General features: G+C 32.7%; 1 protein-coding gene across 1 annotated transcript; it reads right to left on the bottom strand.

Moving 5' to 3' along the window:
* Positions 1-174: 174 nt before the first annotated feature.
* On the bottom strand, positions 175-18287 carry LOC139881332 (uncharacterized). The gene is made up of 13 exons (XM_071865824.1): positions 17840-18287; positions 16215-17210; positions 14533-14724; positions 14368-14459; positions 12643-13108; positions 10828-11243; positions 9663-10570; positions 8926-9094; positions 7600-7755; positions 4085-4144; positions 3621-3737; positions 3382-3480; positions 175-255 (listed from the first exon to the last, which is right to left on the bottom strand). The coding sequence occupies exons 1-13, from the start codon at positions 18285-18287 to the stop codon at positions 175-177; spliced, it is 4200 nt and encodes a 1399-aa protein (XP_071721925.1).
* Between the last annotated feature and the right edge of the window lie 1831 nt (positions 18288-20118).

Here is a 20118-nt window from a genome sequence, read left to right as displayed (position 1 = left end):
ATCGATAAAAGGATGAGATTTATAGGCCGAAAGAATGATTTTGTAATTGAATTATAATTTTAAGTTGGAAGATTAAAATATATTACAGTTAGAATTAGATATTTGGTTTAGCATTAGCTTCGTTGTAGTCGGTTTTTTTTTTCTGAGAAAGGGAAGAGAAAATGATGACAAAATCTACTCTTTAACCGAATTTGTAATCGACAGAACAGAGTAATTTAAATTAGTTTGTTTGCTCACTTCGTGTAACTTCTTTGTCTAACGTGCACAATGATGTGCATAAAAAAAAAAAAAAAAAAAAAAACGTGCACAATGATCTCTTTGTCAAGTCTTAATGGGCCACAAGTTGGTCCATTCTTTCTTTGTTGTTGACTTTTTGTCTTTAAGTTATTCATTTTGCTGCTTAAGTCCCCTTTGTTTTGAATTGTTTTCATAAGGTCTCGATGATATTTTATTTTTTTTAAGTTCTAACCACTCATTTCATTCAAAATCTATTGAAGCTACATAGTTAAGAGAGTGTAGTAATTTGTCTTGCTCATTAAATTTTATGTATGGCTAATGAACGAACTAAGCAATTTCCTCAGTCACCTAGTAAAATTAAAATCTGCTACAACTTCCAAAACTCCACATCAATCTAAGTGAGTTGTGAAGAATGTCTATAAATCTAAGCCAGGGAGCAGCCTTGGCGGTCTTACTGTGGAGAATTGCAAGACTAATAAGCTACCCCCTGTTCAAGATGTTGTAGCGTCGACTGGTTTGTTATTAGGTATGGATTTTGCAGTTGAAATAGAGGACGCATCGCAAACAATTGATAATTCTATCTCTAAAATGCTGAAGCAGTGATGTTTTGGTCGGTTAGCCAAGTTGATGCACAAAGATCATCAAGGGTTTCTGTGGACTTTAAGGCATGACCACAACTTGTTTTTCGAGAACGTCTATCCTAGATGGGATGACATATTCTTTAATATCATGCATCGGGGCATAAATTGGTACATAGTGGCCTTCAAAACTCCACTTATACGATCTCAGAATTTATTCGCTTCAACTGCTGGTTTTTTTATTTGCTTGTTGTACTTGTTGTTTGTCTATGTTTAGGAATTCTTTATATCATCGATCTAGGGTATTTGTAATCGATCATCACTTTGTAATTGACTTTTGTAATTCGGCCCTATAGTTGAGTTGCGAATGATATTTATCGATAATATCAACGGTTTTGTCCTAATTTGAAGGGCTCCGTGAGTTTCATCCGAAGATTATCGATAAATTGATGTGACTTTACTCGACCATTTTAAGTTAATAAAATTGTTTCCTCCTTTATGCAAAATAAAATAAAATTGTATATCCTGGACTGAATCCACGTACATTCCGGTCAATGATCATCAACTTATATTAGTTAATTATACTCCTAAATAAGCTTAATAAATTGTATGTACTTACGTGGCCTCCAAAATAACTGGCGATCCAGTGAGAGCGAGGAAGTACGCCATAGGACTCCTTGCACTTTTGGATGAATCTTTTGAGATCAAAGGGCATAGCAGGAAACATCGTATCGTCGCTGCCTCGACCTACGGCATCGCCATCGTATCATAGCAGGAAATATTAATGTAGTTAAGAATATTGCAACTAATAACAATTATTCTATTTTCTCTTATTTAGGTCCATTCTATTTTCTAGCAACGAATATATTTAACAACTGTATAATTACTAGTTAGTGGCTCCGTCCGTTGGACGGAAAGACCGTACCTTTGAAAATTAATAATTTAAATATATCATATAATAATTATATAATAATTATTTGTAATAATAATTATTAAATATATGTCAAATATTATATCAAAAAGAAATTATTTTAACTTTATATCAATTATAATTATTTTGATTTTATTTCAAAATTTACGATCCTATTAGAATCAAAATTTTATTTTATTTCAAAAATAATAAACATAGCAAAAAAAAAAATTACACATCAAGATTTGATTTGATAATAAAATTTATAATTGGATCTAATCAATTCAATTTTTCTTACTGTTTGAAATATAAGATATGCTTATTTTAATTAAGAATAGGAAAAAAATATAGCGAATTTTTATTAGGAATAATAGTTTCATAAAAAATTAAAAAGAAAATAATATATATTATATTTTGATTAGAAATATTTTTTTAATAATATGTCAGTTTGAATAGGAAAAAAAAGATATGTCCGTTTTAATTATGAATAGGAAAAATAATATAATGAATTTTAATTAAAAAAGTTTATTAATTGTTTAAAAAATAAGATATGTTCATTTTAATTAAGAATAGAAAAAACATATAGTCGATTTTATTAGGAATAATAGCTTAATAAAAAATTTAGAAAAATAATTTATATTATAATTTGATTAGAAATAATTTTTTAATAATATGCCCGTTTGAATAGGAAAAAAGAATACATACCCTAATTAGGAATAGAAAAAAAGAATATAATGAATTTTAATTAGCAAACATTGGTTCATAAGAAAATTAATATATATTATATTATAATTTTATTAGAAATAATTTTTTATATAATAGATAGGAAATTGACTAGGAATAAAATTATTATATTAAAAAAAAATAGTTGATAGAAATTTTATTAGGAATCATTATTTTTATTATTTTGATTTTCTAATTAAAATAGGAAAAAAAATAATATCATTGACTTAAAATTGTAACTTAAAACCTAATTAAACTCAAATTCTAAAATACATGTGTCAAATTATTATTCATCAATAAATCGTCATGTGTCAAATTTTGATTTGACGATAAAATTTGCAATTGAATTTACAATTGGAACAAATTTAAAATTGAAAATGTTTCGCTATTGTCTATAAGATTTTGACGCCATCCTATAATAAAACAAGATCGAAAAGATAATTATTTCAATATAATTTTGTTGATTACACAACAATAGAATGTTATTATGGTGGGAAACAAATCGATCACAATAAAAAGAAAATAAATGTAACGACTCGTTAAATCGAGCTTAGATTTGCGTGTCAATTTTGTCGACGTGGCGATAGTTTTAATAAAATAATGATTAGATGCACGTGTTTATTTTACGAATAAGAATTTTCGTTTTGACGATTAGATTCGATTGATTAGCGCGATAACAATTAACCGATATGCATTAGTATAAGTATTTCTATATGATAGGAAATGGTACAAGAAGTAATGATACAATTATAAAATCAAACCTTACGTTACATTAAAGATACAAGTTGTACAAGAAATTCTTACTAGATACATATTGAATTCTATGTACATTTCCTAAAGTTGTATAACAAAATAAATAATTCATATATTAGCCAAATATTTCATGTCTTAAATACAAAAAAAAATAAAAAATGAACAAGCCTACACTATTACATCAATCCAGCCAGCCTTAATGATCAGCCTAGGGCAGCCCCTAAGCCTGCCAAACTCAGCTCCAAGACCTAGGAAAATGCAATATTTCTTGACCATTTCCTGCACATAGCACAATAACACAGCAAGCACCGTCAAAGACACCTGTGGGATAGATAAAATGCATCACTGCATGACTCAAAACAGCTATAAACAAGCTAGACATGTGTGCAGACTCAAGCAGGCCAGCAAACCAGGCATACATGCAATTTCTCATACAGGAAAGGGCTGCCCAGATTATAGTACTTCCACAATTCTAATCTAAGTAAAACTCTCTCAAAATTCACAGCAAGGCAGCCATTACAATAGAGTTTAAATCTCTGTATCACACACATTCAATACAACTAAGTTAGTCTAAACAAACTTAGCCGACAGCTGATTTTCAAGATATAAATCAGTCAATTCCTGAATATGTAGACAGGCAATGCATGCAATATTTTCAGTCAACTCAACATACAAGAAACCTTTCTAAACTGTAATTGCAACCCAAACAGGAAGTTTCATCAGGATCACCAACACAGGAACAAGCAGGGCAACCAAAAATCAATTTTTCCAGAAACCTAAAACCTTACCTCAGTCGTGATCTTCATCCCTCACTGATCACCAAAACGGACGACGCTGGGCCGGCAGCTGACAGGAGGTCACTGAGTCAGAGGCGAGTCAGCACCGAGCCACGAACCGAGTCACCGATTCCAGCCAAGTCTGGTCGAGTTCCGGTGTCCTCAACCTACATCAAAGCCAAACCACATCAGGAGAGAACAATTTTAGCCGTAGCAGTAAGAACCCTAGAACTTCAATTTTCAATTCACGGCAAATTAGTCCGATATTTATATCGATACTTGTATAGGAATGATTAGAAGAAGGAGTAGAGTAACATATATGAGAATTTGACGAAAACACCAAAACGACGAAGAACCCTAAATTACAATAATCGAAATTAAAACTTACACGAGCGGAATTGAATGAAACTGTTGGTAGAAATAGGTTCATGATGTTGATGGGAGCATTTTGATATATGAATCGGACGCTGAAATCGCCGGGAAGGGCGAGGCCGACTAGCGACAGTGAGATCGGTGACGGATGCGATATCGCGTCGCACGTGAAGGAGAGGAAGAAGAAATGATTTGGACCGAACGGTCCAAGTCTTTATATACGAAATCAGTTACAATCGATTTTATAAGTAAAATACGATACTGTCCCTAAAAGTTTAACGAATTCACTAGAATACCAACGTAAATCTTCCGGTCAAATAGAAAGTCAATGGTTTTATGGTCATTTTACGGAATAAAATCGGTTCTTTCGGTTTATTTCGGTTCAATTCGTTTTGATTCAAGCTGATTGGAAACGGTTTGATATTAAGTCGTCCGCACCTACGTTTAAAGGCAATTTTAACCTTCTATTTTTAAAGTATTTACAAAAATACCAACTGTCAGTTTTAAAAGAATGATTATTTTAGTAATTTTACTAAAATCGAACCTGTTTTTATTTTCCGAAGCAAATTAAATAATTTCTACTTGTCCAAAAATTATGAAATTTTTACAGTAGGCCAAAAATATTATTTTCTACAAAATATCAAAAGTTTGGGATTTTCCCAAGTCAGATTTGATTTATATTAATTTCTGAGTTATTTCAGTTGTCAAAAATGATTTAAAAATAACTAAGTGTCTCTAGAAATATTTTGAGTCATATTTTAACTTAGAAAAGTATTCTATAATATTAGGATATCACTTCCAACCAGTAGGAATATTTTATGATATTTATTCTATTTTAAGTAACATATAATAAGAATTTACTAAAGAAATAACTTTGAAGACAACTAAGGAAATAAAAATAATGGAAGAATAATCGAACTAAAGGATAAGAATGCTTATGACGAAGTGACGAGTAGGATTAACTCAAGTAATTTTTCTGTTAAGCGTTAGTATTTACGGGGTTAATTAATGATATTTCGATAGGTCATTAAATTGCGACGTCAAGGTTACGCGAGGAGGAACGATTCGAGACGTACAGAAACAGTGAGTGTACTTTCTATTTAATTATGTAGAATATATTCGTATTTTACGAAATATATATATAAATATATTACTATGCCGTAAGTTATTCACGTATCGATGTTTATGATTAATTAAAGGATGCGGCATAGCTATATGATATATTTTTTAGAACTGAAGAGAATTATTTTTAAAGACCCCAAGTAATGTTTAGACGTTTTAATAACGACGAGGTTTAAAGCAAGTTGATGCTTTATATATATATATATAAATATACGCGAACCCAAAACTTTTTATTCGAGGTCGAGGGGGATTTGGTCGACTTTGTGGCGACCAGTTCAAAATAGTACTTGGTCCTTACGCGGCCCCATGTTTACGGTCTGATCAGAGGGTACGGTTTCATTAGTTTATCTAATGGAATTTATTATTACTTCCATGTTTACGGAAGTCGAGGTTATTAGAAAATTATAACAGGTCGCCCTGCTGTAATTCCTAATGTTTTTCACTAAAAGGGTTCGATAAATGTTTTCGAGGAAAAATATTTTTCTATGAATTTTTCGAGGTATAATATTAGTTTCACAGATGGTTCCGAGGAGTTATTATTACTGTTATTTCGAGGAATATATATAAGTTCTATAATGTTTTCGAAGAATTATAATTACAAGTGATTTATGATGTTTATGAAACTCAAGTTTTACTAAATGATATTTTCAAAGAAAAACTTTTCAAAGAAAAACCTCACTAAGCAATATAGCTTACGTTTTTTCGAAATGTTATTTTCTTTCTCTTCAGGTTAAGCAGGATCAGGTTACGAGGCATGGCTAGGGCCCGATTTCCGCAAAACAATAGAAGCAGGCGATAGAAGGTACCAACGGGCCCCGCACTAGGCCTACAGGAGGGGTCGAAATGCGGGCGTCTCAATAAAGCTTCTCCTAATTAAAAAAAAACCATCGATCACAATAAAAACAAAACAAAGCTTCTATTAATTAATTAAATAATTAGTAGTTGTATTGATGAGGGAAAAAAAATCCTATCGAAGCTTCTTTTTGAAAAAAACAAAGCTAGCTTAGCAAAAAAAAATCGTACGGGAAATTGTTGTTCTTACGGGTGTGAATTTAGTATGGTGCATATAGTTATATATATATATATTCGTAAAGCAAAGATAAAAGAGAATAGAAATCTGATTAGGAATAAATAATTGGTATATTATTAGAAATATATATTTGGTAGAATTTTATTAGGAATCATTATTTTATTGTGTTTTGATCTCTTAATTAATTAGAATAGGAAATATTATTGACTTAAAATTATAACTTGATTCTTAATTAAACTCAACAACTTGATTCCTAATTAAAACGCCATATATCGGATGTTGATTTGACAATAAAATTTACAATTAAATTATAATTGAAATAAATTGAAAACATTCTCTCTATTGTATATATATAAGATAAGATTACAAATATATAATTAATATATATAGGCTATTGCTATATAATTACCGGCGAGTGTTGATTGCTTGCTGAGAGTGGCTAGGGCACAAGTCCGGCTTCACCCTTTGCCCAAAAAATAAAAGTTATATATAACGTAATGTGAAAAAAAAATTATTATACCATCCAATAAATTAAACAAAAATCATATAATTACTATTTTTAGGATAATAAAAGGTATAAATATTTTATACAACATAATTTTTATTATAAGGCTGCTATCGTTTTTTTAGGGCAATGCAAACCTGTAAATATTTTATACATATAAAATTTATACATAATAAATTTATTCATAGTTTAGATATAAAATGTATATTAAAAATATAAAAAAAATATAAAAAGCATATATATAATAAAGGATCCCATTCTTTTATTTTACCTAAGGCCACATAATAATATAGCCGGCATTGCTAGGCCATCTGGCTAGGCGGTAATATTGTCAATCTCAATCTATGAATTCTTAATTGTTTTGGAGCACGTCTCACTCGCATTTGTGTAAAGCACAAAGTAGTAATAATTATATTATTTAAGGTTTTATTGTATACTCTTAATACAATATTTAAAAATTAAAATATAGGCATTTGCCTTGAAATCCTTAGTTATAACGGAGTAAAAACCCTTTTGAAAAGTGATATTATCAAAATATAGGATCGGCACAGAGGAAGCCAGAGCACCCAATGCCAAGTGAGGATACTTCAAACAGAACCATCATAATCCTGCTTGACGTGTCGGATAATCTCCGCATAGTCTGTGAGTGCCTTAGCTGAATTAAAGTATCCTCGACAATTCAGATTTTGAGGGATTCCTCCATAGTTCCACATGGCTTCGATATACCATAGAATCGATGCTATTAATAGCTATAAATCAACAAGATTAATAGCTATAATAAAAAAAAATCATCTTAATTACCTCAATATACAGTAGGAGAGCTCTGAAATCGGCAGTAATATTCTCCCGAAGGAAACCACCCGATTAAATCATAAGTCAGAGAACCTTCAGCTCCGAAGTAGACAAAGATAGGCGAAGGAGCATTGGCGCGACCTCCATGCGTAGAATCCACGACATATCTTTGTTTAAATGCAGGCCCGTCTCGAGATACCGTGATATGCAAGGAAAAAGTGAAATGTGGGGCATTTATTCATGAATAAAATTTTTATAAGACTTTTGTTTTTCAAGTATTATTAAGTATGTTTTGTAGCCTTTTCCTTTATACAATTTTTTTTTAGGCCTTTTACAGAATACTATATAACATTATTTCTCTAGGCCTAGGCAATAGTCTATCTAGGCTAAGGCAATAGTCGGGCCTATTTGAATGTCGTGTAGCTGTGAGGGTTGTAGTTAAAATGGTGGAGTACTGTTTGGGAGTAGTAAATGGTTTTCTTACCATTCTCAAGAAACAATGGTGAATTAGAGACAAGACTTTTACTATTCGAATTGAAAGAAACTGGAACAGCTGCACATGAGAGAATGATGACCAAAAACGTTCAAAGGACGCGATTCAATGACTAAAAATTAACGTGTATGGAGGAAACTAGCATCGTTTTAAAAAATTGTAGTCCAAATTTACCGTCCAACATCAGAATATTAACAACATTAAACTTGTGATATAAGAAAGGAAAAAAAAAAACACAACTTCAATCTCTTCATCTCTAAAACCACATCGTCTCTATTTCTCTTCCTCTTCAACAAGACCACCCTTCTTGGCTCTGTCATCGGCTATTGTCATCCTTTATTCTGTAAGTAATTGTTTAGATTTTCTATGGATCGTTACTCAGAATCAATTTTGCGCCTGGATTTTTTTTTTTTGGTAATCAATAATTTTATTGCTCCAAATGGTAAACAACATAACATAAAAGATAATAATTGTTGAAATTCTGGGTTTTGCACAGAGAAATCGATCGGAGTGTGGAAGGGAGAAGAAGGAATTAGGGATTAGGTTTTCAAAAAAGGGAATAGCCATTGCAAATCGGGGAAGAGAAGAAGGAAGGAGATGACGTCGTTTTCAACAAACAACACTGCTTCCTCACTCGCTGGAGCTGCTCTGTTCGGCCCACTCTTTTCTCCGTCTCAGCTGCGTGTTGGTGATGGGTCTCGCGCTCTCCTCGGCCCAGTTCGTTCATCTCTTCCGCTCGGCCCAAGTCAGCCCATTCAATCTCATCAGCTTCAGTTGCTTCTCCTGCAAGCAACAACCTTCTTCTTCACCAGATTGCTTCTTCTGCAAGCAACAATCACCCACTTGCAATCATCACCATGCTTATGACAAATCAACCATTCCTAATCATTCTAAGCATGGTCTTACCATCCTTAGCATGGCTTTGATTGTAATGACAAACATAAACATGGATTAGATTAGACTCATAATACTTAATTTCTTTCTTTAATAGTTTTTCATCACAAAATTGTAGTATAAATATAACAACAATAGAAATGTAACATTTAGTTGAAATCAATAACAAACTTAGTTTTCTCTCAATTTTGTGTCCGCCAAATCCAAATTTCAACAATAACGTTCGGCAAAACTCATAACAAAATTCCTACAAATCCCTTCGTCAAGGTCTCGACTTCAACTAACAAAGGAATTATACGTAATTCGTAACAGAAACTTAATGAGAAAAGGGAAATCATTGATAATATCATGCTTATAAGATTTCATAGACGGATTTATTGATTACATATATATACAGTAACAATGATGCTGAATTCTATTACTAGGATAATTTAAACCTTCCATTCTAAGATCGATTATTAATTACTATTTTAGTACAAGTGATAACCGCCTTGATCGGAGCTGTCAACGTCAGAATTACTACTAGGCTCGCTCTTCCCGTGCCTCATCATCTCGGCTACATGACTATTGAAACTACCGGAAGAATGGCTACCTTTCTTTCTGATCATATTCTGCCTCCATTCCCATTTCCTAAGCCAATGCTTGGCTAACAAAATCCCCAATGCCACAAAAGTCGTTAGCATGCAGCCACCCCCTACAGCCACCAAAACCACCAACACCCACACGACGCCCCTAACATGTGGCATGATCGTCCAAATCGCGGCAATGTAAGCTGCAACCATAAACGAGACCGATGCCCACATAACCTTATGCGTGATGACTAATAGTTTCATCAACGATTTTCGACGAAATGGGACAATGCTTAGGAGAAAAATGACTATACCAAGAGATAGAAAGAGGGCAACAATGTTGCACACTATGAATACTTTAAATGATTTCTGGCGACCCATTAGACTTATTCCAGATATTTGGTTGACCCCACCTGGAGGATTTATGCCCGCGGAAAATGTAACGGTGGCTATTAGAACTGCGACAAGAATTATCGTCTTGCGCGCATTTCTGAGGCCTTCATTTTGTAGCTCGATTTGCTTCGCCCTGCGTCTCCTATGTCGAGTAGCACTGCTACGTTGAGAATGTTGTGACGGCTTTTTTGGCCAACAATGTGGAAAATCAGAGACTTGTTGGGGAATTGTCTGTTGATCAATCTCATGAACAATTGTTGGAGAGATTTGGTCAGATCTCTTAGCTCCTGCATTATGTAACTCAGGGATAATGGCTAGGCCTCCTGAGTTGCTTGAATCTGACTCAACAACATCTAGAGCTGTATAACCTTTTCGGTTTATTGCATTTACATCCACTCCTAGGCTGATCAAGTATTTAACCATCTGTTCCCAATAAAAAATACACAAACCAAATCAAAAGTTTCAAGTGAAATGTCATACTAAACCTCATTCTCAATTTAGTCAGTATGAACTTTAATATACTACGTACCTCCGTCCTAAATTATATATCATGTTTTTTATGCAAAATACATATAAAAAGTGACAAGTATTTTGAGACGGAGGCATAGGGAGTAGCTTTTAAAGTGATTCCTAATTCTTGAATATAGTCAAACTTAAAAAAAGAGAGATGATAATCTTACAGTGGTGAGCTTAAAAGCAGTAGCAAGATGCAATATAGTGTTACCATCCTTGTCTTGCAAATTAAGGAGCTTAGTAACATTGATTTTCTCCGTCATGTACCTCACCGCTTCATATTGGTTGTTCTTTACCGCCACATGCAAAACTGACTCCCCAAATTCACTTACCATCTCTCCTGGCTCAAGGCCAACAGACAGGATCTCGTCGATAATGTTCACTCGTCCTTTACTTGCTGCCCAGTGGAGCGGAGTCCGACCATCATTGTCTTGTACACATGAGAGGTCAGAGTCAAGCCTTAGCAGCTCCCTTGTAACCTCTAGGTGGCCTTTGCTGCATGACAAATGCAGTGGTGTAATTCCGTTTATGTCCCTCTTAGATGCGAAATCCGGGCGGGATTTTATCAATTCTTTCGCAATTTCTGCATAAATATGTCAAAGCATTTTTGGTAACGAGTCCTCATTCTTTTTATTTTCTATCTTCTAGAACTTCATAAGTAGTCATTTCAACAATTATGAAATCAACTAGGCTATGCGAGTAAAATGATTAGTAACTCATTCATCTTCTAAATTAAAATTTAATTAAAGTCAATTTTGTAAGCATAATGACTGCTCATGGCAAACGAGAGTCTGCTCCAACTTCCACATTGATCAAACATGATTCATTAGCTCAATTGTAAAATTTTATATAGAGCGGAAATGCAATTTGATTTATTATCACAATTAATATACATGTCGTTTTGAGGTGTATAGATCGAGTGCGAAGCCGACAATATAGTTTTGGAGACCGACCAAGAAACAATAAGTCAATGGTGCGTAGGGACCTTTTTAAAGACTTTTCTTATTGATTTCATTTCGTTTGTGGAATTTTTATGGTTCATTTTTGTATTTATATTATGAATGAATATGAAAGCTGATCGTCGTGCTGGTTGAATATCCACCGTTGATTCAAGTGGATTCCATTCGCTTTCGACGATAAATAAAATATACTCTTTCTATCTCAAAATAGATATTAATTTTTGTATTATATTGATATGAATGAACGTAAAAATACAAAACATTATGTATTTAAAGTTGTAGTAACAATATTTACCTCGAGTTTTGACTCAAAGCTATTGCTAGATTTCTTGAATTGACATAACATGGTTAAATGTGCTACAAAACCTTTTGTTAAGATCACACCTTTAATCGTAATAAACGGAAACTCTCGAGATGACTCGATCGACCCATATAATTTTTTGGTAGACTCCTACTTTCACTAAAGCTTTTACCAAAGTTTATTTAACAGTACCATACTATATATTTTACCGAAATCATAAATTTACTGCTCTTTTTATTTGGGATTAAATGTAATACTTTTTATTTTTATTTGTCCATAATTAAGATTTCATATTTTTATACAATATTTTCTGTTAATGACCTTCCATTTAATTATTATAATAATATTTTAAATTATTAGTGGAGGGGTGTATTAAGCCTTTTTTGTACTAATCATTACATTTTTTAATTTCATCAAAATTAAAAAATATGACACTTAACGGAGAAAATATATATATATATATGTATGTGTAAAATTGAAAGTAAACTGGCTATAACTAAAATAGAATTTAGTTAACCAATATAATTTGGTCCAATGATTATTTAGATGGACTTTTTATACGAGAAGTCGAGACTCTCCGTAAAAGAATTATATATGAGTCAATGGGGAGGACCGTCCCTCCTTCGTGTAGTCTAGACTCTAAATTGATTAAAAGAAATGGAATTTACTTGTGTATAGACATGCAGTCTAAAACAATAATGTAGTTTAGTTTAGCCGTTGACCTGTGTGTCCAGCTGAAGCAGCAGCATGAAGGGAAGTAGAGCCACCATCAACCTCCAACATCAACAACCGTGGACGGCTATCCAAAAGCTCCTTCACGACCGACAACCACCCTCTCTTGGCCGCAACGAAGAGACAACTCTGATTCTCATCATTAACTTTATAGACAATCCACGGGTCAATCTCAGTCAACAGCTTCACAATTTCAATCATCCCTTCTTTGCATGCTTCATGCAAAGGCGTCTCCAACTTCTGGTTCTCCGCCGCCACCATCTGTGGCCAAAACATGATGATCTCCGCCGCAAACTGGGTGTGGCCGTACCGTGAGGCTAAGTGTAGGACAGTGTTTCCTCCAAGAGCTCTTTGGTAGATGATTTGCTCGTTCTCTTGAACCATTTTGTGGAAAGTCTGTGAGTCTCCTTTGGCGATGGTTTCTAGAAGCCGTCGCTCCATGCTTCTCTCTTCGAACTGAAATGAGATAATCAGCAAAAGAGAAGATGAGTAGCGAGCCAAAAAAAGAAGTAGAAATTTAAGAAGAAAGTACGCGTATTTTATTTTTTATATATAAAAATTAAATAAATAATAATTGAAGGAGCATGTACATATAGCCGCCATGAAGTTTCGGTACAATTTCGAGGCGAGCTAGGGAAATTTGTAGAAATAAAAGGACTACGGTTGAGGAAACTAATTGAAGTAAAATATCAATGATTTCTGAAAAAAATTTATTACTACTAATGAAGTATTATTTAAGTTTCGAATAACAAATACTATTTCAATCTCAAAATATATATACATCAAACATGTTTTTCTAGATGGAAAGAGTATAAAGTTTAAGTTGTAGTATATATTGACTTTGGCCGTGTGAAATATTATTATAAAATTAGAATTACTTTTTTTATCTTAAAATATATAAATATATGTTAATTTTTTTATATATATTTTTTACATATTATAGTTTATGATTATTTTGACCAGAATGATACTTATTTATTTTATTAATAAAATGATTTTTTTAAGATATTTTTAGTTTCCCTCTAAATTTCCAACTTCAGCCCCAAAATATTTCATCTAATAGGCCATAACACTGAACCAATAGATGTAATTGACTAATTGTACCTTTTTTTTCTTTACGAAATATAATTGTACGGAGTAATTTTTTTTTTGTTTTTTTAGGAAAAAAACTGATTGGAGTATTACATGACTCGGGAAAGAAAGTCAAACAGAAATTGTTGACTTTCATGGCATCTGTTTTGTTTTTGTACATTCACAATCACGTCATGTGTGACGACACGGCATGTAGATTAAGAGTAAAATTTAAAATAAGTTATCCTCGAAATAAATTTTACTAGTATTGTACATGGCCCAATTAGTTATTCAAGGAATGTTAAGTAGTCATTAAATCAACATTTGAAATAACTTTACAGTTCTCATTCACAAAAACATAATCATGACTCATGAGTAAATATCTACAGCTGATAAATTGATCTACCAGTTGCTATTTGGTCGAAGATTGGAGTAATGACGGCACCCAACTGCTTGAAGCATCATTTTTACTAGGATATATCAGTTGCTCCTCATTGATTTGTTAAGTTTATTTTGGTCCTACATTTTATATAAAGTTAAATTAATACATTTATTAGTATAAGATAATTATATATACAATCTATTAAATATTTTATTCTGATTTTTGAATTTAAATGATTTCATTCCAAATCTTTCAAAGTTACAGGAAAAAGAGATGAGGGTAAATTGTCTTTCTCATTACGTTTAAGATTCGCTAACGAAATGAACGATGCAATTGCCTCCTCTCTTAATGAAACTAAAATTACAGCAATCAAAAAATTTGATATCATCCTTAATGATAGCAAGCCAAGCATGGCAAGACAAAAAACTAGAATCCTGGCCTAGAAGAAGTTCAAAAAGAGAGTAAGCATCGACTTCAAAGATGGCTTGTCGGATTCCACTTGCTATAGCTAGTTTCACGCCCATGGATAGCGTCATTGCTTCCGTAAGGAGAATATCGGATGAGCCTACCAAAAAGGAGGCTTGGCTGCGCAAAACATTGCCGTAAGTGTCCCTAATAACTGTGTTAGAATTTATGCTCTAAAGCCCATAACATATTGGGTCTGCGACTAAATAAACAGTAGTCTATTGGATCGCACAATAGATTGTCACGAACGGGCTAGGATTAATTTGGCTGACCTAATTTTCGGTAGAAACACTATATATATTAGTGTTAGCCGAAATTAGGGTTTTAGACGTGTTAGACGTAAGGCTTCTAAGGTAAGACAGCCACCTAAAAATCTAGTTACGCAGAGCTAGCAATCTACTTCTCTTTCGTGCAATCGTGTGTGTGAGTCAATGGAGAGGCGAAGTTTGAGAGTCGAGCAGAGTCTATACATCATGCAATAAAGAAGAGATAATCTTAGTAAGAAAAGCTACGAGGTATGTATGCTTCTTTTCCCAATATCGTGACTATGTCGAATCTTATTGCTCTTGGATTTATTTTATGCGATTAATATATAATTCCGCTGCTTATATGATCATGTTTGATGATTGAATCGCATGTTAAAACCGCACCGAGTCCAATCTTTTTTTTTCTTAGAGAAGACAGCTCCATCACAATTGATTTTTTCTTAGAGAAGAAAGTCGTAATTGATTTATTCTGATTTTAAAAAATATATTTTATTTGTTCTTAAAAGATATGGAATTCTCGTCTAATTGAGGGGTTCCGACTTGTATATACAATAGCGCTAAAGCATATGCAATTTGAACGATCAATGAACTAAAAATTGAATAGCTAAAATCACAAAAATGGTAACTTAAACATAATTTAACATGGAGAAAGGATTTTGACAGTAAAAATCAATAACATGGAGAAAGTATGAAAGGGAATAAATTTGAACCCGACGTAAATTTGTCTCCCGTGATTTCAGAGTCGGATATTCGAATTTGTTTCCTGTGATTTTAGAGTCGGATATGAAAAGACGTAATAAATAGTTAAGTTGCACTGCTCATCCCTCTCTGGCTTCAAGCATTGAAGAAGAAGTAAAAGTTATAATTGATTTTAATCTCAAGAATGATTTAATTTTGAAGGACGCAACTTACTCTGAAGCAATTGACAAAACTAAAATTTTTCTTCAAGATGTTTGAAGTGGTTTAATTTTTCCCTTGTTGCTTTCTACGGTTTCTTTCACTTTAGAGTCATGGATTGACTCTTTTGTATTTCGGTTTGTTCTTTGTATATAAAAAAAAAAAATGAAAGAGAACAAATTTGAGATTAGAGAGGATCAAGGACAACATAAGCGAATTCGTGCAATTAAATTTGATGAATAGAAAACACGAGCTCGAGACACTCCAGAGAGTGAATTCTTAACAACTTCACACAATTTCGCACCTTCAAAATTCGACTGAATGCAGATAACTAAAATTATACAACAATTGATTATAGGACAACATTCCGATTAAAGAATTTTTTGCATCTAAAACGTGTGGTAACCGCTAAGTAATTCGGAGCTATAATAATCAGAATTGGAACTATGTTCATGCGAATGTCCCCCAATACTAGAGGTACTTTTCTTCTTCTTATGGGTATGATTCTTCTTCTTCTTCTGCTTCCATTCCCATTTCCTAAGCCAATGCTTCGCTAACAAAATTCCCAATGCCACAAAAGTCGCCAACGTGCACCCACCGCCTACAGCGACCAGAACTACCAACACCCACACGACTCCCTTCGCGTGTGGCATAATCGTCCAAATCGCAGCAATATAAGCAGCAACCATAAACGAGACCGATACCCACATAACTTTATGTGTGATGACTAATAGTTTCATCAAGGCTTTTCGACGGAAAGGGACAATGCTGAGGAGAAAAATGACTATCCCCAGGGAGAGAAACAGGGCAACAATATTGCAAACCATAAACACTTTGAACGATTTTTGCTGACCCATTATACTTATTCCGGTTATTTGGTTGACCCCACCTGGAGGGTTTATGCCTGCGGAGAATGTTACTGTGGCTATTAGAACTGCGACGAGGATTATGGTGTTGCGTGCATTGTCCAGCCCTTTATTCTGGAGCTCAACCTCCTTTGCCCTGCGACTCCTACGCCGGCTTCCGCTCGGTTGGGCGGGATAAGCTGTTGCTGAGTACTGTTGGATAGCATTTGCTGGACCTTCAACAATATCTCCTGAAATGGTTGCATCAAGATCATGTAACGGTGATTTAACATTGAGTTTGTCTGTCGACAAGTACATCGCCGCTTCATGTTGCCTGTACCTGTTTGCAACGTCGAAAGCCGACTCCCCATTCTTGCTCACCATGTCTCTAGGCTGGAGGTTTACAGATAGGATCTCGTCGATGATGTTCACTCGTCCTTTACAAGCGGCCCAGTGGAGTGGAGTCCAACCATCACTGTCTTGTAGACACGAGAGGTCACTGTCGAACCTTAGCAGCTCCCTTGTGACCTCTAGATGGCCTTTGCTGCATGACAAATGCATTGGTGTGCACCAGTTTATGTCCCTCTTCGATGGAAAATCAGGGCGAGCTTTTATCAATTCTTTTACGACATCTGTACAAGATAATTTTATTTTTTTAATGTTTTATAATGTTACATGTCCATTTAACTTCTCTAATCTGGATAAAAATCAGTTTTAAGGGAGGATTTCAGGTTTATATATACTTCAAATTTTAAGAAAATTGGAACTTAAAAGTTTATTTAACTACGTTATTTAACCCGAGATCGATCATTGGAGACAATACTTATTGCTAACAACACTAATTGGTAGGGCAACCTGTGTTGTCCAAGTGGCGTAACTAATTTTGAATATTTATGTTATTTTATATCTTGTCCAAGTGGCGTAACTAAAATGATCAAGAATGAGGAATACTGGATAGGAATTTTTCTTTTAACGGAGGATACTGATTTTATTAATTAATTAAGGTGGTCTAGTGAAATTGTGTCTATTACCGACAATTTTCGGATGAAAATCTAGACCTCTAAATTAAGGTCCGAAAAAAATAAAAACTATAGTAATTGTAGAAAATATCATCCAGAATTCAAATATCAAGTAAACAAAAGTTCTTAGACAATAAGACTGGATAGGATATAGATATTGATGGGTTTAATTGTATGAGGAATAAAATAAATATATAAATAAATAAAAATCTGAAAAGGAAATAATTTAGCCATATATTGACCTGTATGTCCAGCTGAAGCAGCAACATGAAGAGAAGAAGAGGCTCCATAAACCTCGAGCGTCAACAACCGTGGATGGCCATCCAAAAGCTCCTTCACCACCCTAAGCCACCCTCTCTCCGCCGCAACGAAGAGACAAGTCTGGTACTCGTCATTAACTTTATACAGAATCGACGAGTCAACCTCCAACAAAAGCTTCGCGATTTCCATCATCCCTTCTCTGCACGCCTCATGCAACGGCGTCTCCCACTTGTCGTTCACCGCCACCACCATCTCCGGCCACAACCTGATGACTTCCTCCACGAAATGGGTGTGGCCGTACCGTGATGCCAAGTGTAGGACAGTGTTCCCTCTAAGAGCTAGTTGGATGCTGTGCTCGTTCTCTTGAAACATTTGGTGGAAAGTTTTGAAATCTCCATTCACAATGGTTTCGAAAAGTCGCCGCTCCATGTTCCTAAATTAATGGGATATTTGAATTAGCATAACAGAAGATAAAATATATATAGCAAGAAGAAGTAGACATTTCAGAAGAGAGTACGCGTAAAGCTGGTGCCATGAAGTTTCACTACAATTTCGAGACGAGCTGGGGGAAACTAGTAATTTTTAAAAAGTTTCAAGTAAAATCCACCGTCGTCTTAAAAAATTAGTTTGGCCGTGTGTTTTATTCGTATAAGAATTTGGAGCTGAATAAATTTACTAATCAATGATGATGACTTGATTAATTCAAAAAAATGATGATGACTAGTTCTGAGTTTTGAATAACATATATATTCGTGTTTGGTGATATGAAATATTATAGTGAAAAATAATTAATTATTCAAGTAATGTTGAAATCTTATATATAGGAGAGAATTTTTTCAATTTGTTTTGTTCAAATTATAATTTATTTGTAAATTTTATTGTCAAATCAACATCTAAGATATGACGTTTTACTTAAAAATCAAGTTTTTGAATTTAATTAGGAATCAAGTTATAATTTTAAGTCAATATTTTATTTTCTTATTCTAATTAAGAAATCAAAATACAATAAAATAATGATTCATAATAAAATTCTACCAATACTTATTCCTAATCATATGAGATTTCTATTTTCTTTTATCTTTACTTTACGAATATATATATAGCCATATGCACCATATTAAATTCACACCCGTAAGAACAAAAGTTTCCCGTACGATTTTCTTTTGCTAAGTTAGCTTTGTTTTTTTAAAAAAGAAGCTTCGGTAGGATTTTTTTTTCATCATCAATACAACTATTAATTATTTAATTAATTAATAGAAGTTTTGTTTTGTTTTTATTGTGATCGATGGTTTTTTTTTTTAATTAGGAGAAACTTTGATTATCAATTTTTTCCCACCATAATAGCATTCTATTATTGTGTAATCAACGAAATTATATTGAAATAATTATCTTTTCGAACTTTTGATTATAGATTGTTTTATTATAGGTTGGCGCCAAATTCTTATAGACAATAGTAAGACTTTTTCATTTTTTTAAATTTGTTTTTAATTGTTCCAATTATAAATTCAATTACAAATTTTATTGTCAAATCAAAATTCGACACATGGCGTTTTATTGATGAATAGTAATTTGATTCATGTATTTTTAGAATTTAAGTTTAATTAGGTTTTAACTTACAATTTTAAGTCAATAATATTTTTTTTCCTATTTTAATTAGCAAATCAAAACACAATAAAAACATAATGATTCCTAAGAAAATTTCTACCAATTATTTTTTTCTAATATAATAATTTTATTCCTAATCAATTTCCTATCTATTATTTAAAAAAATATTCCTAATAAAATTATAATACATTATATATATTTTAATTTTCTTATTAAATAATTTTTACTAATTAAAATTCATTATATTTTTTTCTATTCCTAATTAAAACGGACATGTATTCTTTTTCCCTATTCAAACGAGCATATTATTAAAAAAAATATTCCTAATCAAATTACAATATATATTATTCAAATGGGCATCTCATTAACAAAATTATTCCTAATCAAATTACAATATATATTATTTTTTTAATTTTTTTATTAAACTATTATTCTTAATAAAATCGACTATATTTTTTTTCTATTCTAATTATAACGGGCATATCTTATTTTCAAACAATTAATCATTTTTCCTAATTAAAATTTATTATATTCTTTTTTTCTATTCATAATTAAAACGAACATATCTTTTTTTTCATATTTAAACGGACATATTATAAAAAAAATTATTTCTAATCAAAGTATAATATACATTATTTTCTTTCTAACTTTTTTA

This window comes from Rutidosis leptorrhynchoides, unplaced genomic scaffold (genome assembly GCF_046630445.1).
Source record: "Rutidosis leptorrhynchoides isolate AG116_Rl617_1_P2 unplaced genomic scaffold, CSIRO_AGI_Rlap_v1 contig142, whole genome shotgun sequence".
Classification (NCBI taxonomy): Eukaryota; Viridiplantae; Streptophyta; class Magnoliopsida; order Asterales; family Asteraceae; genus Rutidosis; species Rutidosis leptorrhynchoides.
Note: the sequence above shows the minus strand (reverse complement) of the source record. Positions and strands in the feature narration are given on the sequence as shown.

Coding starts and splice junctions, on each gene's coding strand:
- LOC139881332 (XM_071865824.1), bottom strand. CDS start 18,287: ATGGAGCGGCGACTTTTCGAAACCATTGTGAATGGAGATTTCAAAACT. Junction 14,725..16,214: donor TACCCATAAGAAGAAGAAAA/GTACCTCTAGTA, acceptor ATTCTAACACAG/TTATTAGGGACACTTACGGC. Junction 10,571..10,827: donor CTGCTTTTAAGCTCACCACT/GTAAGATTATCA, acceptor TATTGGGAACAG/ATGGTTAAATACTTGATCAG.